The 25,314-nt window shown below is 44.9% G+C and overlaps 1 protein-coding gene across 1 annotated transcript in view; it reads left to right on the top strand.

Annotated features, from left to right (window-relative positions):
- CGNL1 (cingulin like 1) overlaps positions 1 to 25,314 on the top strand; it is a 118,889-nt gene that overhangs the window by 18,913 nt on the left and 74,662 nt on the right. Inside the window, exon 7 of the mRNA XM_064267493.1 lies at positions 6,835 to 7,047. Coding sequence (XP_064123563.1) covers positions 6,835 to 7,047 — 213 coding nt within the window. The remainder of the gene's footprint in view (positions 1 to 6,834; positions 7,048 to 25,314) is intronic.

The raw sequence follows: 25,314 nt of genomic DNA, 5'->3' as shown, positions 1-25,314 counted from the left end.
AAGAAAGAAAAAAACAAAAGATACTAGAAAATACCCTATTTTCTAAGGTAAGCCATGTAGTGGGCTGACAATAGGATAACTTGTATTTGTTAGTTAAACCTGTATTCTGAAATATATATATATACTTAACTCAAATTACAACGATGATTATAGAACCAGTTTCCAGCATGTCCCTCCCCCTGCACATACTGGCTTCCGTTCTGAGGGTAATGGGTAAAGAGACGACATCTCCAAACGCCACGCGATGCAGTCTTCTAGTTATTAAACATCTTCTTTGGTTGGAATTGCGGTCCCGACAAGTGAGCCTCACTTCAGCAGTGTCTTGTGAAGTGGTTTATCCCAGGCATATATGCCAAGATGTAAACCCTTAAGTACCACGAAAATACTCTGGCTATGAAATTGTATTGTTCTAGGGATCAAGTGTGCTAAGAACGGAGGTCTCTGAAGTAGTGATAGCACTGAACATTGCAGTGATACTACTAAATATTTTACGAGTTTGAATAAGAAGGTAACTAGAAATGTTTCTCACCAGCTGTGTTGCACCTTCTAGGCTATCCTTCGTAAAAACAATCATATAATCCTCAGAAAGCTACAGTTTTGATACAAAGCATTTTACTTACCCTTTAATGAGTGTGGGCCAGAAAGAGGACCCAGAGAACTTCTAGGGAGCGTTTATGCAGAAGAGGGTGTAATCAATGTTTTACGCATTTGATGTGAAATATCTGCTGATAGATGGTGTGTGAAATAAAGCTTTCTGCTGTGGACAGATAAGTTAGGCAAACTTTTTTTTTTTTTGGCTGTAGTTTATCTCAGAGTCTTGACAATGTACATAGTGAATCTCCAAGGAGGAAATATCACAAGATTTCCCAAAACTTGATATTAGAGCCTTCTGTTCTAGAACATGTATGGGAGGACCCTAGTCTGGGTGCTCTCACTTGGTTGGGTTCGTCATTTGGTACTGTTCTCTTAGCTTTCGGTGACTCAGGATCTGCAGGGAATTTCAACAGCTACCCTTGTTATTGGACAGGATAGCAGAAACAGTGTTAGCTCACTCATCGACATTTCCCTGGGCCACCTGTTCTGATTCGTGTGTTGATACGCACATTCTCTTTAAATGATAGCATACCTTTATGAATGCTTTTGCCCTATGCCTTTTAATACTGGATCCCTAGAATTCACAATCAACCTGGCTGTTTTGTCTTGTTTATTATTGTGCAGTTGTTGAAGCTGCACCTCTCCTATGCTGTTGTACTGTTAGGTGGCTTAATTTATCCTTATTGAAATGAGGAATGTTTTCATGGCATAAATGAAACCAAACCCTGACTGATTGCAACCCTATGGGTCGCAGCAGAACTGCTGCAGGTTTTAAGGCTATAAATCTTTATGGGAGCAGACTGCCACATCTTTTCTCCTGCAGAGCCGCTGGTGGGTTTGAACTGCTGGCCTTTTCGTTAGCAGCTGAGCACTTAACCACTGTGCCACCAGGGCTCCTATTGTTGGACGTATGACATCTTGTGGCACAGAATACAGACTTCTTTTGCCTCTTCATTACTGGCTCTTTTTATTTATATGATTGATACATATAAAATATTTTGTAACATATGTAAGTTATTAGATGTAACAATATAATGAACAACCATGAATGCCCCCTCCCTAGTTAAAAACCAGAACCTCACCAACACTGTGACATTCTGTGTGTGTATGCTTCTGCCATCTGGTCTTCCCACCTCCTTCCCAAAAAGGAATCGCCATCCTGAGTTTTACACGCATCACATAAAGATGTAACACTACATAATTTTATTGTTTCAGTTTTGCACTTTGTCTGAGCAAAGTAAAAATGTTACTGTGTATAAGTTTCTGGAAGTTGCTTTTTTCACTCAACATGGTATGCTAAGGGTTCACTCGTGGTGTCACGCTGGGTCATTCGGCTTCATTTAAATAAAGAGAATACCATCCATCCTCTTTTCCTGATGATGTTTATTTTGGATTGTTTTTAGTTTGGTGTTATAAAAATACCGCTCTGGGCATTCTGAGGCACGGCTCTCAATGCACCTGCTGTCAAGACAGCCACTTGCTGTTGCTGGTAACTGCTAGGTCCCACAGTGCACTTCCTTTTTCTCTCACCTTTCCTCCTTTTTTAATTAAAAAAAAAAAAAGAATTTTTTTGTTGTTGTTGAGAATATACAGAGCAGAATGTACACCAATTCAACAATTTCTACATGTACAATTCAGTGACATTGATCGCATTCTTCAAGTTGTGCAGCCATTCTCACCCTCCTTTTCCAAATTGTTCCTTCCTCATTAACATAAACTCACTGTCCAGTAACTTCCCTTTCTAACCTTTTGAGTGGCTGTTTTCAATTTGATCCCTACAGATAGACCTTAAAAGAGCACAATGCTCAAGGCAGACATTCTTCAGTAGTTAAGCTGAAGTATTGTTTGGTTTAAAAGGAGACTTCAGGGGATATTTTTGGTTTTAGGTTTAGAGATTATCTCAGGGTAATAGTTTCAGGGGTTCACCGAGCCTCCATGGTACTAGAAAGTCTGGATTCTGTGAGAATTTGAGGTGTGGCTTTTCATTTTCCCCTTTTGATCAGGATTCTTCTATAGAATCTTGGATCAAAATGTTCAGTAATGATAGCCAGGCACCATCCAGTTCTTCCGGTTTCATGGCAAAAGTGGCAGTTGTTCATAGACAATTAGCCACACATTCCGTTTCCTCCTCCCAGTCCTGATTCTCCTTCCTCTCTTGCTCTAGGCAAATAGAGTCTAGTCATGCTTCTTTGCTTTAGTTTATAAAGGTGGACCTCCAGTAGGCACTGCCAGTGAGACACAGTGCTCTGTTCTGTTTGTGCCAGCAGTGTCAGACAGTGTAGTTGTTCCATCCTTGGTCTTCCTTGCGTGTTTACGGTTGTTACCAGGTTCAGAGAAGCTGTACCGTTGAAAGTGAGCTTTGGTGTCAGATCTAAGTCCAAATCTTGGCTCTGCCTTTATAACCTGTGTCATCTTGGGCAAGTTAGCATCTCAGAGCTTCAGTTTTTCATTTCTGAATAAGAATAATATTCATCTTCTTGAATATTGATCTTTGATATTTGGAAATGCTTAGCATAGTTCTTATTATGTATTAACTACCAAACACATGTCAATTTTTATTGTCTTTCCCCCCGCCCCCCACTAGATTTTTATCTCCTGGCTGATTTCAGGTGTGGAACTATTCTGGTATTGAACGTGCTGATTGTGAATAGCCAAAGTTTTACCTTACTTTCTTTGATTGGCGTCTACTTTCTTTGATTGGCACGTTCATCTCTAATGGAGGTTTCTGTGTGTATTTTCTCCCTTCTTTGGCTTGATACAATTGTTAACAAAGCCCTGAGTTGATGAAGCGAAGTTTCTGAAATCTCGTGTGCCTTTTGGTCTCTATTGTGGAGAACTTCAAGTGCCGTAAAGTGATACGGCGAGGTGTAATCTGATTGGATTTCTTCAGCACAGTCCACTTAAGCAACAGCCCCAGCCCCAGATAATAGCAGGTCGGTGTAGAGTGGACCATGAAAACCCCAGCTCTGGACATACACTGGCAGCAGCACACACAAGGCGGCACAAAACACAGGTCCACCCTGGAGAAGATAAGTGCGGGAAGGGGAACTGCCTTATCATCAAAACAGTTGAGAAACGTATGAAAGTAAAAGCAGGAAACAGAATCACAAGAGCTGTTTTGCAGAAGCTGGCCCAAGGCTCCAGGGGGACCTAAAGGAGTAGCCAGTAGCAACACTGACTGGGGAGAGCCTCTGATACTTCTTAAGGTGGGATGGGTAGTGGCAGCAGCAGGGTACCCTATTTGATAAATGTCAGGACTGGGTATATTTTCATAAGGTCTCTGTATTTGGGCCTTGGAAGAACCAGAGTTGCCTTAGTTACCTGGCTGAGTGTTGTGATGCTACGTCTGAGCTAATCAGTGCCTGCCAGTTAGATTCTTGAAGGGCTAAGTCTTCCTCTGTGCAAGGACCTCCATGCTAGGATTGCAGAGGTTCCCGTGGTCCAATGGGTGTGCATATCTCAGAGAACACAAAAGTGATTTTATCCCCTTATCAGTGACGCAATACTTGAATGGAAAGTAGCTTTTATCTCTGAGACTTGGGGTTACCCGGCAGCAACCATTTCTCTGAGTCTGCATGTGCTCCAAGGATTGTTTTTGTTGTTATATGCTTTATACTCGATTCCGACTCATAGCGGCCCTATAGGGCAGAGTAGAACTGCCCCATAGGGTTTTCAAGACTGTAATCTTTATGGAAGCAGACTGCCACAGCTTTCCCCCATGGGGTGGCTGGTGGGTTTGAACTGCTGACCTTTCAGTTAGCAGCTGAGCGCTTAACCACTGTGCCACCAGGGCTCCTTCCAAGGGAATAGGATGTGTGTTTATTCAGAAGCCACGAGTGAAAAAATGGTCTAATTTAGAATTCTGACATCCCCAGATTCTTGCTGAACTGCTTGTGTTAATTTATTTTCACCTAAAATAGACACACACACCCCCAATATCATTGATGTGTGTGTCAGAAACATAGTAAACCTCGGTCTATACCCTTCCTTCCAGGAACTGACCATCTAGTAGGGAGATAAGAAAAAAATTTTTCCGGGAGCTGACCATCTAGTAGGGAGATAAGAAAATAACATAAATACATTAAAAAAAAATTTTTTTTTTTTTTTAAGATAAAAACTATCAAGTGCTATGAGTATAGCTAAGTGAGATGGGTATTCAAGAAGGTTATTCAAAGAAGACTTCTTGGAAGAGGGAGTCTTGGAGCTGGGTCTTTAGAGAGATTCTAGAAGGCAGAGAGAGGTGGGAATGAGGGAAGAAGGACGTTCTAGGCAGGAGGTGCTGCAGGCATAATGTCTGAGAGGCCTCAGGTGAGAGCTGGGAAGCAGAGGGCATTTGGGCTATTATAAACCCCTTGGGCAGGAGGTGATGAAGCTTAAATTAGGATGGTGGGAAAAAGGATCTAAGATGTTACAGAACTCACTTTTCAGTTGTGAGGGACAAGGGCGAGGGAGAGACGTCGAAGTTGCTGCCAGGTCCTGAGCTTGGATGCTTAGGAGGCATGTGGTGCCATCCCACGAATAACGACCAAAGGAAGAGGAAATGAAGGAACATGAAGTTAGGTCTGAACTCAAATAAGCGTTGGAGGTAAAGGCTTGGGAGTTATTTACATAGAATTGAAAAAATGAGATGAGCTTGCCGAAAAAGAATGAAGAATGCAAAGTTGTATTCTTGACAATCAGCTCAGCCTTTGGGAAATAGAAGAGAAAAGCCAGATGAGATTGTAGCAGAAAGTGGCCTGAGGGAAGAAAGCAGGAATGTATAATGTCTTTAAACTACCAACTAACTAGAAGGGAAGAGAATTTTAAGGAGTCAGGCAGGAAAGGTCAGAGAGGAGTCAAGAAAAGTGAGGACTGGGAGGAGACCATTGAATGTTCTGATTAGGAGGTCACAGTGGGTCATATGGAAATCGGGTTGCTTAGTGGTTAAGAGCTATGACTGCTAACCATAAAGGTCGGCAGTTTGAATCCTCTAAGTGCTCCTTGGAAACCCTATGGGGCAGTTTTACTCTGTCCTCTAGGGTCTCTATCAGTTGGAATCGACTCAGTGGGAATGGGTTTGGTTTTTTGGTCTTATGGAACCATGGTGGCACAGTGACTAAGAGCTCGGCTGCTAACCAAAAAGTTGGTAGTTCGAATCCACTGGGTGGTTTGAACTTCCAATCTTCAGATAAGAGTTGAGTGCAAACTGTTTGCGCCACCCAGGGACCTTCAACTTCTTCAAAGATAATCTTCAAACTGAGAATATGCTTCCAAAAAGTTTGGTGGTAAAGCTTGAAGGGTAGCCAAGGAGAGGGTTTTTTCCCCGCTTGGCCCAGTAGACTCTTGTGTCCTGAGGGAAAGGGCATGGATTCAAGTAAAAGGAAGAGAGCAAAACGTCAGAAAGGAAGGATCCCTGATGGAGTAAGGACTTGGAGCAGACTAGTGGAGGGTAGTTCATTCTCTGTGAAGTAGCTTTGGGTGGAGAAAGCATGGATTGCAGGGGCTGGTGGGGAGGAGAGGAAGCCGAGGCATTCAAGTCTTCTCTTCAAGTGTAAAGTCTGCCAAGTGGGCAAGTCCTGAGCTTAGGAGAGCTGAGAAGCTCTGGGATAAGTGGTGTGCTGAATACAACAAAGATGTTGAATTAAGAGGAATTTCTGAGCCTTTGGCAGGACATACTTGGCTTTAGGTAATGTGCTTTGTAGTGGAACTTGTTGTCCTAGTTTTGTGACTTTCTCTGTGAACTCTTGGCAGTTGAGGAGGAGAAAGTGTGAGCCTTGTCCTCTGCTCAGGCAGGCAAGTGTGATAGAAGGAAGGAGCAGGTCATCCCGAGTACTGGGAATATAGATTAGGGCTTGACCACATGGAAGATTCGAGGTGGGTATGAAGCAGGGAGACCAACAAGTTAGAATGTCCCTGATGAAGTAATGGCACACAAATGTCAGTAACAAGGATAACGGGCCATTCCACGGAAATGCAACAAGGTGGAATAACACACATGTCCCCTCAAAACCATGAAAATTAAACCAGTTTCCTTTTTCTCCCTCAAATTAATCAAATCTCAGAAAAGCTAAGACAGACAAATCAAGACGAATGATGGCCTCTGAGAACTGAAGTGAGAGAGAAAGAGATGGCCTATGTGGGTTTGGTAGTGTGAGGAAGAAGAGGGTAGGAAGGATAGGTGAGAGTGTGTTGTCAGTGTGGATGGCCCTCTTGACAAGGGTGTTTAGTCTTCACCTCTCTGCCCATTTTTACTTTCTTTAGGAACTCTTACAGGCAAAACAAGATCTGCAAGATCTACTAATCGCCAAAGAAGAGCAAGAAGACCTCTTGAGAAAGCGGGAGCGTGAACTCACTGCCCTGAAAGGCGCTTTGAAAGAAGAGGTGTCCAGCCATGACCAGGAGATGGATAAGCTGAAGGAGCAATACGGTGCTGAGCTGCAGGCCTTGAGGGAGAGTGTGGAAGAGGCCACCAAGGTGAGTCACCTGAAGTGGCCCCATTGAACCAAAGGGTTCGTCGGGAGAGGGAACCAACGAAAGGGTGAGACCGCCTTTCCCCACCAGTGGGAACTTTTTTCCTTCCTTTAATTAGAGTGCAACTTGGTTTCATTAGAGTATGGAATTAGAGCTTCCCAACAAAGAATAAGCTCGGCAGTTCTGCTGCTGAGCTTTTTAAGTTATAAACTTAAAAAATTACTAAGGATATAGGTTAAAGTCCTCTAGTATCTACTATGAACCTGTTGCCATTGAGTCAATTCTGACTCGTAGCAACCCTAAAGGACAGTACAACTGCCCCATAGGGTTTCCAAGGAGTGGCTAGTGGATTCGAACTGCTGACCTTTTGGTTAGCAGCCAGACACTTAACCACTGCACCACCAGGGCTCCAGTACTACCATGAAGTGGGATTTAAAGGACCACAAATGAACTCTTGGAGTTCTGTAGCCCAGTACATGTGGAGAGCTGTACTTCTTAGGTGTTCCCGCAGGTCCCAAGCCCAGGGCATTGTGGGACTGTTAATGGGGCTGCATTGCAGAGGGGACCCAGACTTCTGGAATCTTTCACCCTTGCCCTAGCCAGGTCCTTACTGACTTGTGTAGTCTTTTGTTAGACAATTCAGTTTCCTTTTTCAGCGATATTATAGGAAAGTTAATTGGCTGAATTGTCCAAATCCTTCTCAAATAATTTTTCTCTTAATTGAATTCTTGGCTCCTACAGATAGATTCTAAATTATATTGAAGTCTTTTGGTGCAGACCCCACGTTCACCATTGAGAAAGAGAAAGGCAGTGTTTTGAAGGGGGAAATGCTTTGAAATTGTACACTATCTTTAGAGAAAGAGGACAGTAACGAAGTATAAATTTTTTAGATTCTCTGGAATATATAGATTAAAGATGATAAAGAAGGAGAACACTTGATATTATTTGTTTATTCTGTGATGATTACGGTGACAGCTCAGAGCTAGCTGTCTCCCCTAAGCTCTGTGGTGATTGACTGATTTTCAATTACGGCATGGCAATTACAAATGACAAGAAATGAAAGATGGGTTTGTTTGTAGCAACAATGAAAAGTCTGGGGAATAGTCTTCTTTGAATTATTATAACTTTGAGACAGTTTGGGGGGGGGAAGCCACTCCTTTATTTGCCTGTCTTAGTCTTTAGAGATTAGATTTAATCTGAGGGAAAAAAGGGAAACTGATTTAGGTTTCACGGTTTTGAGGAGACATGCCTGTTCTTCCCGGCTTGTTTTATTCTGTGCAGTAGCCTCTTGTCCTTGTTATTGGCCTTTGTTTGCTGTTGCTTCACTGGGGACATCCTGACAGACTGCCGAGTAAAGCCATTCTCCTTTGGCCTGTCATTTCTTTACCACCACCAGACCTTGGATCAAAGCTTGAGTTAACATGGCATATTCTGGGTGGGTCATTGAGGACAGTGTTTAGACATGTATTTTTAGTGATTTGATTCTGAGGAAAACAATATTGCACCACACTTGAGCCACATGATATTTCATTGTTCTTCTACTGTCACAGAGAGATAGGTGGGGACAGGAAAAGTGGTAGGCAGAAGAGGATACCTTTCTTGCATGAAATCGAGATCATCTTGGAGAGATTTAGGCCATTGATTTTCACTCTTTTGAAGGACTACGTTGTGTGTTAGCTTACATCATTTTTATTATGCCAGCTCAAGAAAGATACTTGCATTGACATACACTAACCTGTGAGAGAAGTAAAAGATAGGTTAGCCAAGACACATATCATTGTCTGAGAGTGCGGATTCTCTGAACACTACCAGGAAGTTAACATAAAGGGGTTCATCTTAGCACCCAGTGGGGTACATGCCAGCAAGGGTTATTTGCTCCAGGTCATAGTCTACACATAGGCTACACAGCGCCTTTCCCTAAAGCAACTAATCTGATCATGTCAGCCTCTTCTTAAATAACTCACTTGCCCCCAGACTTCACTTAAAAATTACAGAAGCATGGTAGGCAATAGAAGCCCCTTCTCTGCCTAACCCTGTCTCTGGAAAACTGCCAATTTGCTGAGTCCCCTTATCTCTGCACACATAGTGTGGCTTTCTCCCATTCTTCTGCTTAGTCAACCACTTCTCATTCTTCAAGACCCTTGTCCAATATCCTGTCTCCTGTAAGGGTGCGCAGATACCTACACTCATCTCAGTGGTGTGAGCTTCTCCAGTGTTCTGTCTCCTGTAAAGGTGCCCGGGTACCTCCGCTTCTCTCAGTAGTGCTAGCTGCACTTTACTCAGGGTTTCTGTGCACACCGGCCATCCCCCTACTGTGGCATGTATCACACCATGTTGCAATTTATCTTCATGTCTGCCTCCTCCAGTAGACTCTGAACTTGTGGAGCACAGGTGCCATTTTTATCCCCCTTTTTTTCCCCAAGAGTTTGGAGTGACACACTCAAATGCCTCTGGGGTAGACGGGAAGCACACATGAGTGTTATCGGGCTGGCAGTAGGGTATGGTGGTGACTGTGGCAGTGAGAAAGTGTGCTCTGCTGTAGAGTCAGCTGCGTCTGTAGTGCAGCTGGAAGTGTCTGCTGGAGGAATGCTGGACCATGCCGCTAGATCCTTCAGTTTTCAAGAGAAGTCAGATATCTGGATGTTAATCTGAGATCTACTAACTTTTAAGCATTTTTTCAATAAATAAATAAATCACATAGACCAAACCCAGCCTACCTGCAGGTCAACAGTGTGTGATCTTTGCGCCTTGTGCTCAGCATAGCGGCTGGCACACGGCCGCATCTGTGGACCCTCCTAGCTGGGTTCTGAGTCTCTGAGTGTGGTTTCTGTTGCATTCTTTTTTTTTTTTTTAAATTTTTACTAAGCTTCAAGTGAACATTTACCATTCCAATCAGTCTGTCACATGTAGGTTTACATACATCTTACTCCCTTCTCCCACTTGCTCTCCCCCTATTGAGTCAGCCCTTACAGTCTCTCGTTTCGTGCCAATTTTACCATCTTCCCTCTCTCTCTATTGGATTCTTTTTAATGTTGGTGTGGAAGGGGTATAGAAAGCTCTGCTGTTACTCTGAATTTCTGTTTTTTAGTTTCCCTGCAATTTCTTAAAGAGGGCCATGATTGTTAGCTAATGTTTCTGAAGGTGGCTACTGAATAAATGTGATAAAACCATATTTAATGGGAAAAATTGTGTTAACTTAGTGGACAGATGCTGTCTTAATATTAGTTACGTGTTGGTATTATATAATAGAATTTTACATTATCCTATTAAATGCTTGGAGGAGAGTGAATTAAATGCAATATTTTAATTTAGCAAAGAGTGCTTCTTAAATGTGGAGCGCTAGCCTTTCCCTGCCCTGGGGAAGACCTGCCCGGTGGTGACTAAATGCTGAGATTTCTCTAAGGAACTCCCTTGCCGTTAAGAAGTTCATTTCCTTGGTGAGTCTTAGGAAGCAGCCCAACCTCCTGTCCTCGCAGGTTTTCTCATTTTTGCCACTGCCCCAGGGCCAGAACCTCTAAAGTGCTATGCAGCCATGGTCAGATAACAAACATTTCATCCTGGCTTGAAAGCTTGAGCACGGGATAAATTACCAGAACGTTTGGAGAAAACCAGCACATTATGTCAAGAACATTTTACAGGTTTTCCAAACAGATACTCTGTGAAAATGTTTTTTTAGACCCAAACAGCCACACCTTTTTAAGAATTGATTGCTCAACAGGAGAGAATTCATGAATGCCTTGGTTATGCAGGGTTTCCTCATTCAGCAGAGCCAGTTAAGCCGCACCAGTAAAGCTGGGGTGGTTTGAGTTATAATGTGAGGTATTTAAGTTCTCTCATACTAGAGAAATGGCTTTTCATGGTCTGTTACAAAGGGGATTCTATCAATCAAACATTCTCTTAAAGGACTCTTAAGTACTCCCCAAAAAACTCAAGCCCGTTGCCCTTGAGTTGATTCCTAATCATAGCGACCCTATAGGACAGAGTAGAACTGCCCCCATAGGGTTTCCAAGGAGCGGTTGGTGGGTTTGAACAGCTGACCTTTTGGTTAGCAGCCAAGCTCTTAATCACTGTGCCACCTGGGCTCCCTTGAGTACTTAGGCACTTTATTTCACAACATAATTTTCTATTACGTGTCCTGTTATATTCTCTCCAGCTTTGAAAAGGAAATGACCTCTTTTTTTGTCCTTGAGTTTGTAGCAGTGGTTGGAACCCATTTGGGGAAATGGATGTGAATGAGTCTCCCATCTGGAAGCAGAATGAAGACAGTCCACAGCCATTAGCTTCCCCTTCTCATTCCTGACCCTTCCTATCTCCAACTCTTGTGCAAAAGAGAAGCACAAGACAGTGTTGTTTCTTAAGAGTTTTCAGAGAATAGTCTCAGTTCAAATTCCAGCTCCTCTAAAAAATTCCTTGGTTACCTCTTAGACCTTACGGTTTATAGTGACCTGATGCTACTGGAAATTTTGTTTTTGGTTTATCTTTCTTGCCATACCAAGGACCATCATCATATTCTACCTTGGTATGCCTACTCTTAACAGGTGTTCAGTAGATGTTTGTGGATTGGAGGAATGGGAAAACAAAAGTGGAGCTGCCCTCAGAGGCCCGGGCAATCTCCAAGACCAGGCATTAGTCTGTGTTGGAGTCTCTTTTATGAATGAAAATGTTTTGTTTTGTCTTTTCACGAAATTGAGCTGTCTGTTGGGAATATCATATTAGTGTTGATCTTGGAAGGACCAATTTTGTATCTAAAGCCGTAGGTATTTGAAGGATGATGAAAGAGCCACTTTATTTTTGTACTGCATCATCTGACTTCGGGGCTATTAGGCACTTTCAGGGTGCCCAACAGAAAATGGTTACAGAAGAAATACTTCTTCAATGAACAGATGAGGGAGAAGAGGAGGGAGGATGAAGGTATATGAGTTGCTTCTGCTGTTCTTCTCCATTTGTATTACTTTTAAATACAGTATTTATAAGTTTATTTACCAAGCAGTTATCTCCTGCAGGGGTTGGTGCTAAGTTCTGTGTAGCTTGTGAATAGAAATCAAATAGAATCTGCTCTTCAGGAGACTGAGGGGAGAGAAGTCACACTCGGGCTGACCACTGAGTAAACCAAAGCCAAACCAAACCCATTGCCATTGAGTTGATTCTGAGTCATAGCGACCCTATAGGACAGAGTAGAACTGCCCTATTGAGCTTCCAAGGAGTGTCTGGTGGATTTGAACTGCCAACCTTTTGGTTAGCAGTTGTAGCACTTAACCACTACGCCACCAGAGTTTCTGATAGGGAAGAGTAAATGCCCCAAGCAAGGCAGAGACAACGTGCTATAGGAGAGGGATTCTGCTCAGGCAGAGGGCTGGTGGCAGTCAGGAAAGATTTCACGGAGGGTGCAGTATTTGAGTTGGACTGTGAAAGGTGAACTGAACATGTATTGAACACGTAATTTGGGCATGGGGCTGAGGACATGCTTAAGCAATGCCTTGTAGGTGGGAAAGTGTGTCTAGGCTGGAGCCTTGTGGAGCAAGTTAAGGTTGCTACAGATTAAATAGACTTGGTGATGCAATGGTTAAGTGCTCAGCTGCTGACTGAAAGGTCACCAGTTCGAACTAACCAGCTGCTCCGTGGTGGAAAAGACCTGCCCACCTGTTCCTGTAAAGATAAGAGGCTAGGGAACCCTATGGGGCAGTTCTACTCTGTCACACGGGGTTTCTATGAGTAGGAATTGACTCATTGGCACCCAGCAGTAAAAACAACAAAGGGACAGAACACCTGATCCAATGTTTGGACTGTTCTTGGATGCTGAATGAAACAAACCATGTGTGAAACAACAAACGAAAAATATTTAAAATGACTGGGGACGTTCAAATACTGTCTGTGTGTTTAGCAATATTTAGAAATTATTTCAACAAGTTCTTTAGAGGTGGTAATAGTGTTTTTTAAACTCTTTATCTTTTAGAGAAACATACGGAAGTATTTATGGTTGAAATGTTAGGTTGTCAGGGATTTGTTTTAAACAGTCCGTTTTGGGGGCAGTAAGTAGGCAGGCCTGTGGGTGAAACATCGGTCGTGTGTTGATAAATGTTAAAGCTGGGTGAGGGGCAGACAAGAGGTAATTAGATTATCCTGTCTACTTTTGTGGATGTTTGAAGTTTTCTTTAATAAAAAGTTTATTTTTATTTAAAAAATATATTTTTAAAAAAGAACTACACAAGAATTAAGGTAGAAGAGGCGAGGTTGTCCGATTGTGAAGCCCGTCTGAATGCCATGAGAAGAGTGGTTTTTAATTGGTAGTCAGTGGAGAAACAGTTGATGTTTTTCCAACTGGGAACCTAATTAGAGACCTTACTTGGTAGTGGCCTGGCCTGGAGGTAGGAAAAAAAGACCCATTGCCATTAATAGGACAGGGTAGAACTGCCCCATAGGGTTTCCAAGGAGCACCTGATGGATTCGAACTGCTGACCTTTGGTTAGCAGCCGTAGCACTTATCCACTACGCCACCAGGTAGGAGAGGTCGGAAATGGGAGAATGGTTTGAAGTGAGGCGTGAAGAGGAATGAGCCTCAGCTGGGGCTCAGGAGAGGTGGGACAGACCGAGAAGACCCCACAAGGGGAGTGCTGATTGGGGTGAGGGGGACGAAGTGACAAAACTAATCCCAGGACTCTGCCTCTGGGTGCCTGAAGGAAGCCTTGCTAGGAGAGCTAGTGAGTTCACCTGGGCGGGCAAAGAGATTGGGGTCTCATGGGGGCTGCTGGGTGAATGTGGCTAACGGCGGTGGCTGCCCTATAGACCTGTGAATCAACGGGTGGAGGAATGAGGTAGTCCAAGAGGGGAAATGGTGCCTTGAGGGGACAAAGAGAAGACAAAGGAGGCTAAGCCAATAGGAGGAAGGCAAGAAAAGCGACACAGAGACTTGAAAAGAGGTGGCAAAGTCCAGCGAGAGGAGAAGCCGGGGAAGAGTTTTTCATTTGGCTTAATTAATGATATATTTGAGGAACTTCTCAAAGCAGCCTATTTTTGCATTATGTATTTATATACTGAGTCTCTGTACTTTTTAACCTGGCTCTGCTCCACGCATTGTAAAGTCTTTCCAACTTTACACCCCTGTGTTGTGTAAACCTTCATAGAAATTTATTCACATTCACTAATAGTGAAAAAAAAAAAAAGCAAAACCTTTTTCCCCAAAACTATCCTTAAATCGTGCCTGTGTATTTTCTTTTACGTCACTCAGTTTTATGGGTGTATGCTTCGGCAGCCTTTCTCACGTCACTTCTAGTTGTCCCTCCCCTCTCCCACCAGTCCCTGGCTGTTTGCCCTCAAAGCGTAAGGTCATCCCAGGGTCAGATGGTAAAACCAGTGCTAATCTTAGGATCAGTGGAATTGCCTCCCTAAAGACATGGCTAATTCAGTGTAAAATCTCATTTCTGTCTTCTCTGAGGGAGCCAGGTTAGCCAGACAAACTATAAAATTTCCCATTTCCTCAGCTTTTTTACTTCACATGATCAGCTTACGCAGAATAACAACTATTGAGAGTGGGAGAAGTGGGGTTTGCAGCCTGGTACCCAGGAAAAGGAAAATGTCTCTTTCCCACAGACTCAAAAGTGCCTAGAGTAATAGAACTTTATGTCAGCAAAAGTAAAATAGATAAGATTCAAGGTTTAAACAGGTTTCTCTCCTTTCATTTTTTCTAACTTATTATTATTTGTCAGAAATGACTTTAATACCAATTGCATCACTCTTCTGCATTTGGTATTGTTTAAAAAGTAGATGAGTAAGAGGCCTTAGTGTGGTGTCCTAGGATGTTCAGTTTGAAAATGTTGTCAGAGCCCTGGAGCTCTATGCTGTAGCTCAGATCCCAGGTGCCACATGGGTCCTGAAGGCCAGTGTCCATTGTGAGAAAACTCTAGGAGGTGATGACTGATAGGCCTTTTTTTAAAAAAAATTGTGATTAAAAATACATGTGTGTGTATATATACATGTAAAACATCATACTCGCCAACTCAATATTTTTAACACATGTAATTCGTTGCCATTACTACTACCCTTTTCCAAATTGTTCCACCACCATTTACAGAAACCCAGTGCTCCCTAAGCAACTATTTGCCTTCCCCTTCCCTTTTACCCCAGTAACCACTAACAAGCTTTGGTCCGTAGGCAGTCCCCGGGTTGTGAACGTCCGACTTTTGGACAACTTCTGCTTGCCCTTTAGTGTTCTGTAAATTTGTCCTTCCTCTGAAACGATCGAACCAACTCCTACTGGCAACAGGTTCTTCATCACAGTCACCTTCACTTGCTGCACGTGTAGCTTTTAAATCGTTGGAAAGGCTTTGAGCTTTTCTTGCGCTAAAAACAAAAACCAAACCGGTTGCCGTCGAATTGACTTAGGACAGAGTAGAACTGCCCCAAGAGTTCCCAAGGAGCAGCTGGTGGATTTGAACTGCTGGCCTCTCAGTCAGCAGCCAAGCTCCTAACCACTGTTCTGTATGCACCTGTTCAGACTTACCTACAAATTTGACTTAAGGCACAGTTAGGAATGTATCTCGTTTGTACCCCGGGACTGCGTGTATATGCATTTGCTAGTTCCATTTAAGCATAGTATTTGTTCTTTTGTGATTGACATATTTCACTCAACACAGTGTTTTCAAGGTTCATCCATGTTGTAGCATGTTTTAGGACTTAATTTCTCTTTATAGTTGAGTGAAGTGTGTTGCATGTATGCACCACATTTTGTTTATCCATTTATCTGTTGAGAGACCTTTAGATTGTTTCCATCTTCTGGCTGTCGTGACTAGTGCTGCAGTGAACACTGGTGTGCAGGTCTCTGTTTGCATTCCTGCTTTCAGTTCTCTGATAAGCTTTCTAAGGGCCCTTCATGAGCACGAGCGTAAATAGAACAAGGCTTTACTGCATACTCTTGGTGTTTAAACTGAGCTTCCCCAGAGTTCTTGTTACAGGTTCTAGGAGACAGAGTAAAAGTCCAAGAAGTGGATGCTTTTGATCAAATGCTTGAGTGCATTTTATGTGCGGTGCTGGTCACTGAGGGTAGAAAGAAGGGAAAAATGTGGTTTCTAGGTTTGAGGGTCTTTATAGTCCTATGGGGAGAAAGATGTACAAGTAAAAAGGCAATTACAGAGTTATAAACCCAAAACCAAACCCACTGCCATTGAGTCGATTCCGACTTATAGCGACCCTATAGGACGGAGTAGAACTGCCCTGTAGAGTTTCCAAGGAGTGCCTGGTGGATTCAAACTGCAGACCTCTTGGTTAACAACCGTAGCACTTAACCACTACGCCACCAGGGTTTCCTATAGAGTTATAGGTGCTGTAATTGAGGCATAAGGAGACCTGGTGGTACAATGGTTAAGCACTCAGCTGCTAACCAAAAGGTTAGAGGTACGAACCTTCCCAGCAGCTCCACAGGAGAAGAGACCTGGTGATCTGCTTCTGCAAGAATTACAGCCCAGGAAAACTTATGGGGCGGTTCTATGGCCATATAGGGTGACTGGAAACCCTGGCGGTGTAGTGTTAAGTGCTACGGCTGCTAACCAAGAGATCGGCGGTTCGAATCCTCCAGGTTCTCCTTGGAAACTCTATGGGGCAGTTCTACTCTGTCCTATAGGGTCGCTATGAGTTGGAATCAACTTGATGGCAGTGGGTTTGGTTTTTTTTGGTTATGAGTCGGGTTTGCCGTGACAGGGCACAACAACAGCAGTGTAGGAGATCAGGAAAGGCTTACAGCTTTGTATGGCAAAATTCAGGCGAGAAATAGAGCATCCATTCTGTATCTCAACCCTAAGTGCCATATATGTACCAAATACTTAAGAATTCTAAAAACCAAAAACACACTGCTGTTGAGTTGATTCCGACTCATAGCGATCCTATAGGACAGAGTAGAACTGCCCCACAGAGTTTCCAAGGAGTGCCTGGTAGATTTGAACTACCAGCCTTTTGGTTAGCAGCCATAGCTCTTAACCACTAGACCACCAGGGTTTTCGCTTAAGGATTAGGAGTAAAAAAAAAGTAAGTTCTCTTCCTAGGGCTTTGTAGAGTTTCTGGGAATTAGCACAACAGGAACCTGTTGACTTTGCACCCAACCCCTTTCAGTAAAACAGAGCAATCAGCTTTATTAATAAGTTCAAACTGTCTAAATACAAGATACAGAAATAGTATGGACCTGGGGGTATATTTCAAAAAATCAGTTAGCTTCTAGTTAAGATTTCTAGAGGTTGGGTCTAATAAAATAGAACGTTTATGTCAAGGGTCTTTCCTTTTCCTGGTTAGGATGGCGGAATTAAAGGACCCCTCCTTCCAGGGCTCAGGTGGTGACTTCCTGCTGCTGTGTTTTGGAGAGCAGCTTGGCATTAGTGTCATGGTGCAGGAGGACGTGCCCACGAGAAGTTACATTAGGAAGATGACTCGCGCAGGGAGAGGTGGGGCAGCTGACAGTTTAGTGAAGATGCTGTGAAGCCTGATCAGTTTAAGCAGGTGTTTTCTAGCAGCTCCAGTGGGGCCTGGTGCAGGGTACCCCCAGCCCGCAGATGACCCAGAAAACCACAGCACACTCACATGTGTTGTGAGAAGGTGCTGAGACTTAACTGAGTGGAGAAGGGTGGTAGAAAACGTTCTTCGGCCTCAGGAAAAGCAACAGAAGAGCCAAAAAGCCAAACCCACTGCCATCGAGTCAATTCTGACTCATAGTGACCCTGGAGGACAGAGTAGAACTGCCCTATGGGGTTTCCAAGGCTGTAAATCTTTATGAAAGCAGACTGTCACATCTTTCTCCTTCAGAGCAGCTGGTAGGTTCAAACCAGCAACCTTTTGGTTAGCAGCTGAGTGACTTAACCACTGCACCACCAGTGGTTAATTCACCACCATCAAGCTCCCCTGCTTGATCCTACACAGGCCTTAACCCCTGGGTGGAAGGAGGAGAGCCTGACCTGTGATAAGGAATGACCCAGGGAACAGGCGTAAACAACTCAGGAGATTTGATATTAAATAGTCAGGATCAATTCCTAACTGTAGGGAATGGAATTGTCGATACAGTTTTTGGAACCTCCGTTCAGTAAATAGTCATAGTCATGAATTAATTAAGCAAATATCTATGAAGCATTTGATCTATGCCAGCACTGAGCTGGGTGGTGGGAATAAAAGGGACAAGAGGGTGTGGGGAGGTGTGTGGAGCTTTCAGCCTAGTGGGTGAAGCAGACATAGTCAAATAATCTCATTTACAAATGTGTAATTCCATTGTTGAGGGAGGGAAGGGGAGGAAAGCTTCCAGGAAGGAAATGAGGATGGTGGTCTGAAGGATGAATAGAAATTAAGTAGGTAAAGAAAGCAGCCTCACAGAACCTTCTAGGAGAAGGAACAGCATGAGCAAAGGAAAAGGAACAGTGTGTGCAAAGGACCTGTGGTGGGAGGGAGCATGTCTGTTGAAGATGCTGGATGAAGGACAGTGCCGCTGGGGTATGGAGCAAGGGCAAGTCTGGTGTGGGATGAAATAGAGAAGTGGGGGGTGGGGTGGGGTGGGGAGCACCAGCTCACACAGGTATGTGTTTTGCACGTCTTCAGGGTTTTGCTCTTTTTCCTGAAAGCAGTGGAAATCGTTGAAGACTTAAACAGGGTGTTGGTAGGTGAGTGTGTGACCTGAGCAGCTTATTTCTGTGAAAAAGGATCTGTCCTGGTCTTTATAAGCAAGTCCAAGTGCTCTGGGAGAGTTTATCTGTGGTGCCACTTAAGGTGGAGGTATGGGCTCTCTGAGGTCTCTTCAGCAATCCAGTTCTATTTTTAATGAGATTTTTTACCTGCCCCTCTCTCTGCTGACTCCTGTGGAAGAAGGGTGGAAAGGGAGAGACCATAGGACCCTATTTTGTTTGTGAGGATTTGCTCTTTGTCAAGTACTGGGTGCCTGGATTTGCAAAAAGTATCTGTGAGCAAGTAGATGAGGGTTAATAGGGATTGTGGATGAAGGGAAAAGTTGGATATGTTGGAGGTGAAGGCTTATGGGGGGAAAAGTTCTCATTCGTTCTTGTCTAATGAAGCTGTTAAAGTTGAGTCAGTACTGGAAATAGTTGAAAAAAAATAATAGAAGTAGGGAGGATATCCACCTAGAGGGGTGCTTGTCTATCTCCCCAAACGGGATGGATGTTCTGAGACCCCTGAGCCTTCAGTGCCAGGACTGTAAGTGAGGAAGGAGGTATTGCTACTCCCTGAGGGCCAGACACCAGATGCATTTCCAGGTATGTATGTTCAGATCACAGGAACTGGGCAATGCCATGAGCAGGGTGGTTTTAAATAGCCAAGAACTATGGTGATGTTGCGAACAGTTGAATCTTTAATATCTAAAAGGAAAAAAGCTTTCCTGTCATTACCAAAATCCTGCTCACTGTGTGTTGTACTTTCTCTGACCCTTTCAAGTCTGCGTGATATTTTTCTAAAGACTTGCCAAGATCATTAAGTAGATTTCTACTTTGTGGAATAATTTGGCACTATTACTTGATCACTTTAAGCAGAAAATGGAATATGTCATAAGCTCTAAATCCAGTAGTTAAGAACAGTGCAGAAACAGAAATATCTACAGTGTCAAAGCAAATCAGGGTATATGAGGCATTTGTGGTAGCCAGAGTCCAAGATGGCCCCCAGTGATCATTACTTCTGGTATTCACCCTCCTGTGTAGTTGCCTCATAGGGGTTACCTGTGTGGCCAATGAGATATTATGGAAATGATCTCTAAAGCTAGATCATAAAAGACATTGTGGCTTTGGCCATGCTTTCTCTTGGATCACTCCTTCTGGGGGAAACCAGCTGCCATGTTGTGAGGCCATCTAAGCATTCTGGGAAGAGACCCACATGGTTAGGGACTGAGGCCTCCTGTCAACAGCTATTTGATGTGCCATCTTGGAAGCTGATCCTCTGGCCCCAGTCAAGCCTTCAGATGACTGCAGCCCCAGGCACCGTCTTGACCACAGCCTCATGAGAGACCCTGAGCCAGAACTACCCAGCTAAGTTGCTTCTAGATTCCTTACCCTTAGAAACTGTGAGGTAGTAAATATGTTTACTGTTGTTTTAAGCTCCAACTTTTAGGGTGATTTGTTATATAGCAGTTAGACAACTAATACATCACCTCGACAACGCCATCGCTTTTATGCTGCATTTCCTATAGCTACATCCTCCAGCAGGAACCCACAGCACCCTCCATACCCTTGGTGTAGTCCTTGTTGTTCTGGACTATACCTATGAGGCAATGTGTCGTTTTCCCTGTCTTCAACGTGGGATGGTCTTGTCCTTTCTATCCCCAGCATTTGCAGAGTCCTCAGTAAACATGTGCTGTTTGAATAAATCAGAATGTGTGACAGCAAATGAAGAATTCTATCATAGTTTAAAGGAGCCCTGGTGGCGTAGAGGCTAAGTGCTTGGTTGCTGATTACAGCCTAGGAAACCCTATGGAGCAGTTCTACTCTGTCATACAGGGCTGCTATGAGTCGAAATTTGACTCCATGGCACACAACAACAACAGTCTTTATGGGAGCAGATCACCAGGTCTTTTCTCCTGTGGAGCTGCTGCATGGATTAGAATTGCCGACCCTTCGGTTAGCTGCTAAGCGCTTCACCATCGCACCTTGTTTTTGTATCCTGCATTTACCTACCATTAACAGTGGGTACACTTATTTGTATGGTCATGTATTTATCCATTCAACAGATATTTTTGAGTGCTTGCTGTATTTGAGACACTGGACTGATGTAAATGGGTTGTAGGCCCATTGTTGGTGAGGGGTGGTTTGAAATGGAAACCACTAGATTACTAGGTGGCCTCCAGAGTGATTAGATGTGGTTTAGCGAGTTTGAGCTACAGAGTAAGTCATGTGTTCATTGTGCTGACCACGCCTTAGGATTCGGAAATGTCCCTAAGAACAAGTCACAGTCAGATGCAATGGAAAACTCCTTCTGCCCCAGTAGTTGCTGGGGCAGTGAACCAGTCGGAGCCAGCGTTATTAGGTTGGTTTCATGAAAGAGAAAGTAAAGGGTTAGGTGCTTGTTCCATAGAGCTGCTGCAGAGCTTCACACCAGTGAATGAAGTAATGCTGCCTTGTCAGTGGGGTAGGAGCTGTGGCTGCAGAGCTTCACAGCAGTGAATGAAGTAATGGTGCCCTGTCAGTGGGGTAGGAGCTGTGGCTGCAGAGCTTCACACCAGTGAATGAAGTAATGGTGCCCTGTCAGTGGGGTAGAAGCTGTGGCTGCAGAGCTTCACACCAGTGAATGAAGTAATGGTGCCCTGTCAGTGGGGTAGGAGCTGCGGCTGCAGAGCTTCACACCAGTGAATGAAGTAATGCTGCCTTGTCAGTGGGGTAGGAGCTGTGGCTGCAGAGCTTCACACCAGTGAATGAAGTAATGGTGCCCTGTCAGTGGGGTAGGAGCTGTGGCTGCAGAGCTTCACACCAGTGAATGAAGTAATGCTGCCTCGTCAGTGGGGTAGGAGCTGTGGCTGCAGAGCTTCACACCAGTGAATGAAGTAATGCTGCCTTGTCAGTGGGGTAGGAGCTGTGGCTGCAGAGCTTCACAGCAGTGAATGAAGTAATGGTGCCCTGTCAGTGGGGTAGGAGCTGTGGCTGCAGAGCTTCACACCAGTGAATGAAGTAATGCTGCCTTGTCAGTGGGGTAGGAGCTGTGGCTGCAGAGCTTCACACCAGTGAATGAAGTAATGCTGCCTCGTCAGTGGGGTAGGAGCTGTGGCTGCAGAGCTTCACACCAGTGAATGAAGTAATGCTGCCTTGTCAGTGGGGTAGGAGCTGTGGCTGCAGAGCTTCACAGCAGTGAATGAAGTAATGGTGCCCTGTCAGTGGGGTAGGAGCTGTGGCTGCAGAGCTTCACACCAGTGAATGAAGTAATGGTGCCCTGTCAGTGGGGTAGGAGCTGTGGCTGCAGAGCTTCACACCAGTGAATGAAGTAATGGTGCCCTGTCAGTGGGGTAGGAGCTGTGGCTGCAGAGCTTCACACCAGTGAATGAAGTAATGGTGCCCTGTCAGTGGGGTAGGAGCTGCGGCTGCAGAGCTTCACACCAGTGAATGAAGTAATGCTGCCTTGTCAGTGGGGTAGGAGCTGTGGCTGCAGAGCTTCACAGCAGTGAATGAAGTAATGGTGCCCTGTCAGTGGGGTAGGAGCTGTGGCTGCAGAGCTTCACACCAGTGAATGAAGTAATGCTGCCTTGTCAGTGGGGTAGGAGCTGTGGCTGCAGAGCTTCACACCAGTGAATGAAGTAATGCTGCCCTGTCAGTGGGGTAGGAGCTGTGGCTGCAGAGCTTCACACCAGTGAATGAAGTAATGCTGCCTCGTCAGTGGGGTAGGAGCTGTGGCTGCAGAGCTTCACACCAGTGAATGAAGTAATGCTGCCTTGTCAGTGGGGTAGGAGCTGTGGCTGCAGAGCTTCACAGCAGTGAATGAAGTAATGGTGCCCTGTCAGTGGGGTAGGAGCTGTGGCTGCAGAGCTTCACGGCAGTGAATGAAGTAATGGTGCCCTGTCAGTGGGGTAGGAGCTGTGGCTGCAGAGCTTCACACCAGTGAATGAAGTAATGCTGCTTTGTCAGTGGGGTAGGAGCTGCGGCTGCAGAGCCTCACAGCAGTGAATGAAGTAATGCCGCCTCGTCAGTGGGGTAGGAGCTGCGGCTGCAGAGCCTCACAGCAGTGAATGAAGTAATGCTGCTTTGTCAGTGGGGTAGGAGCTGCGGCTGCAGAACTTCACACCAGTGAATGAAGTAATGGTGCCCTGTCAGTGGGGTAGGAGCTGCGGCTGCAGAGCCTCACAGCAGTGAATGAAGTAATGGTGCCCTGTCAGTGGGGTAGGAGCTGCGGCTGCAGAGCTTCACGGCAGTGAATGAAGTAATGGTGCCCTGTCAGTGGGGTAGGAGCTGCAGCTGCAGAGCTTCACGGCAGTGAATGAAGTAATGGTGCTCTGTCAATGTGGGTGGGGGTTGGGGTGGGAGAAGGGAGAGGTTTTTCCCTTTCCTCAGGAAATTCCAAAGCCGTGGATGAGCCTTGTCCTTGGGGGACTTGCTGGCTAAGGGGAGAATATGGCCAAATACACATTCTTCTCCTATTAACACTTACCCCTTTTTCTTTTTTTGCTTTATTTGTGAAATTTCTGCACATATTTTGTGAGTGTGTGGTCCAGAGAGAAGAAATGCTGGCTGTGGTTGGATTTAGGGAAACTTGGAGTGTGCTTATAATTAGAAAAAAAGGCTGGATGTCCTTCAAAGACATTTTGGAACAAGGCTAGGGATGAAGTGAAGCAAATAAGTGACAGAGTCCAGAAGAGGTGACGTTAGAGATGGGTCTGAAGGTGCTCAGGCGGTTGTGGTGTGGGAGGACGTTAAAATCTCATCATTTCCATCTCTGAGTTGTCCAAGAGGCTGATAATGTCTGTCTGCACCGGGGGACAGGTTGACTAGATGGCTGTGCAGAGATGACTCAGGGGCCTGCGACTTCGGTTGGAAAACATTGAGTTCTTCATGGCTTTGGAGAAAAAACCAAGGCATTACTAAGCTCTGGAAAATAGGCAGTGAGCTTGTCTTGCGGAGCCCACGTGGGGAAGGCTTTGGAGCCAGTGGGATAAGTATGGCCCTGAACTTGAGTCCAGCATATGCCAAGCCCACAGGACCAGCATGTTGTTTGAATTCCACATGCTGTCTGATCTACAGGGACCTCTCTGCCCAGGAAGGCATTTTTCTTCCATGTCTCTAGGAACTTCTGTGAGGTGAAGATTCCCATGGCTTCCTCGCTCCTTTTCTGAGACCCCAGGATGCAAGGCACGTAGGCTTCTTTGCTGTGCTTCCTCCTACTGACCCTGCTGTGAACAGCTTGGCTTGTGGCTCTAACTGTCCTAGTGACCCTTCACATGCCTGTGCTGTGTACCGTGAACTTCTGCTGCTGGGTTTGGGGGGAAACGTGGCCGGCAGGGGATGAAGTCAACGGCTGATTCAGGCCAGTGGAGAACCAGGGTTAATAATTCACTCTTCTTCGGTGCAGCCACTGGGTATGACCTTGACAAAACTCTGGCAGAAATTAGTCAGAGCCTGGCCTGGCATTTATCTAAGGGTGTTATGACACAGAAGTTACTTCCTGTAGAGGTTGGCCTGTCTCTGAGTTCACAGTTGACATTCACGTGCTCCAGCTCTGTGTGCCTCCAGCAGCGGAGAGCTGTTGTTTACAGTGTTCTTAAGTCAAAGACGTTGCGTGGGGTCAGCAGTGGAGACATGGCTGAGGTGATTAAGAAGCTGTGTAGGAGAGGCAGCAGAACAGCATTTGGGCTTGTGAGGTGTGGAAAGAAGCCCAGGTGTGCAGTGGTTAAGTGCTTGGCTGCTAACTGAAAGGTCAGCGGTTTGAACCTACCAGCCGCTCCATGGGAGAAAAGACCTGGTGATCTGTTCTTGTCAAAATTTCAGCCCAGGAAGCCCTATGGGGCAGTTCTATGGGGTTGTTATGAATCGGAGTCAGCTTGATGCCACACAACCACAAGGTGTGACAGGTGGAGAGCCTCCCCTCCACCCGCCGCCACCCCTGCCTCTTTTATTTTAAATTCATGGTCCTTTTTCTTAAGCAGCTTTAAAATCTTTTTCCTCTGGTCCCGTGAGAAGATTAAATGGATTGAACTTCCTGGTTTAATGTCAACAGTACCGCCATTTCCAGAGGGCACTTTATTGAAAGGGCCCTCTCAGCATTCACATGCCTTTCTCCCTTCCCTGAAATGAAACCAGCTTCAGGGTAGTGATTGTCTGGTTGTGAGCTGTGGAAAGATAGCTTAAGAGTTTTAGTTAGCTGCCGATGTTGTCGTTACACCCAACTCATGGCAGGCGACTCCAGGTACAGCAGAACAAAATGCTCCCCGGTCCTGCACCATCCTCATGATAAGTTGCAGACGGTTGTGATTCATAGGATTTACATTGACTGGTTTTTGGAAGTAGATTGCCAGGCCTTTCTTCCTGGGTTGCCTAGAATGTCTGCCGAAACCCGTTCAGCATCATAACAGCACACAAGCCTCTACTGACAGACCAGTGGTGGCTGTGCATGAGTTGCATTGGCTGGGAATCGAACCCTGGTCTCCTGAATGAAAGGTGAGAATTCTACCACCTAACCACCACTGTCCTCAGTATAGCTGTGGGTACCTGGTGATCCAAAGGTAGACTCTACCTTATTAGGGAGTTATCTAAATTAATCTGTGTTAACCCATTGCTGTTGAGTTGATTCTGACTCATAGCAACCATATAGGACAGAGTAACTGCCCCAGAG

Source organism: Loxodonta africana, chromosome 13 (genome assembly GCF_030014295.1).
Source record: "Loxodonta africana isolate mLoxAfr1 chromosome 13, mLoxAfr1.hap2, whole genome shotgun sequence".
Taxonomy (NCBI): Eukaryota; Metazoa; Chordata; class Mammalia; order Proboscidea; family Elephantidae; genus Loxodonta; species Loxodonta africana.
The sequence above is the reverse complement of the archived record's forward strand: the minus strand, read 5'-3'. Positions and strand labels throughout refer to the sequence as shown.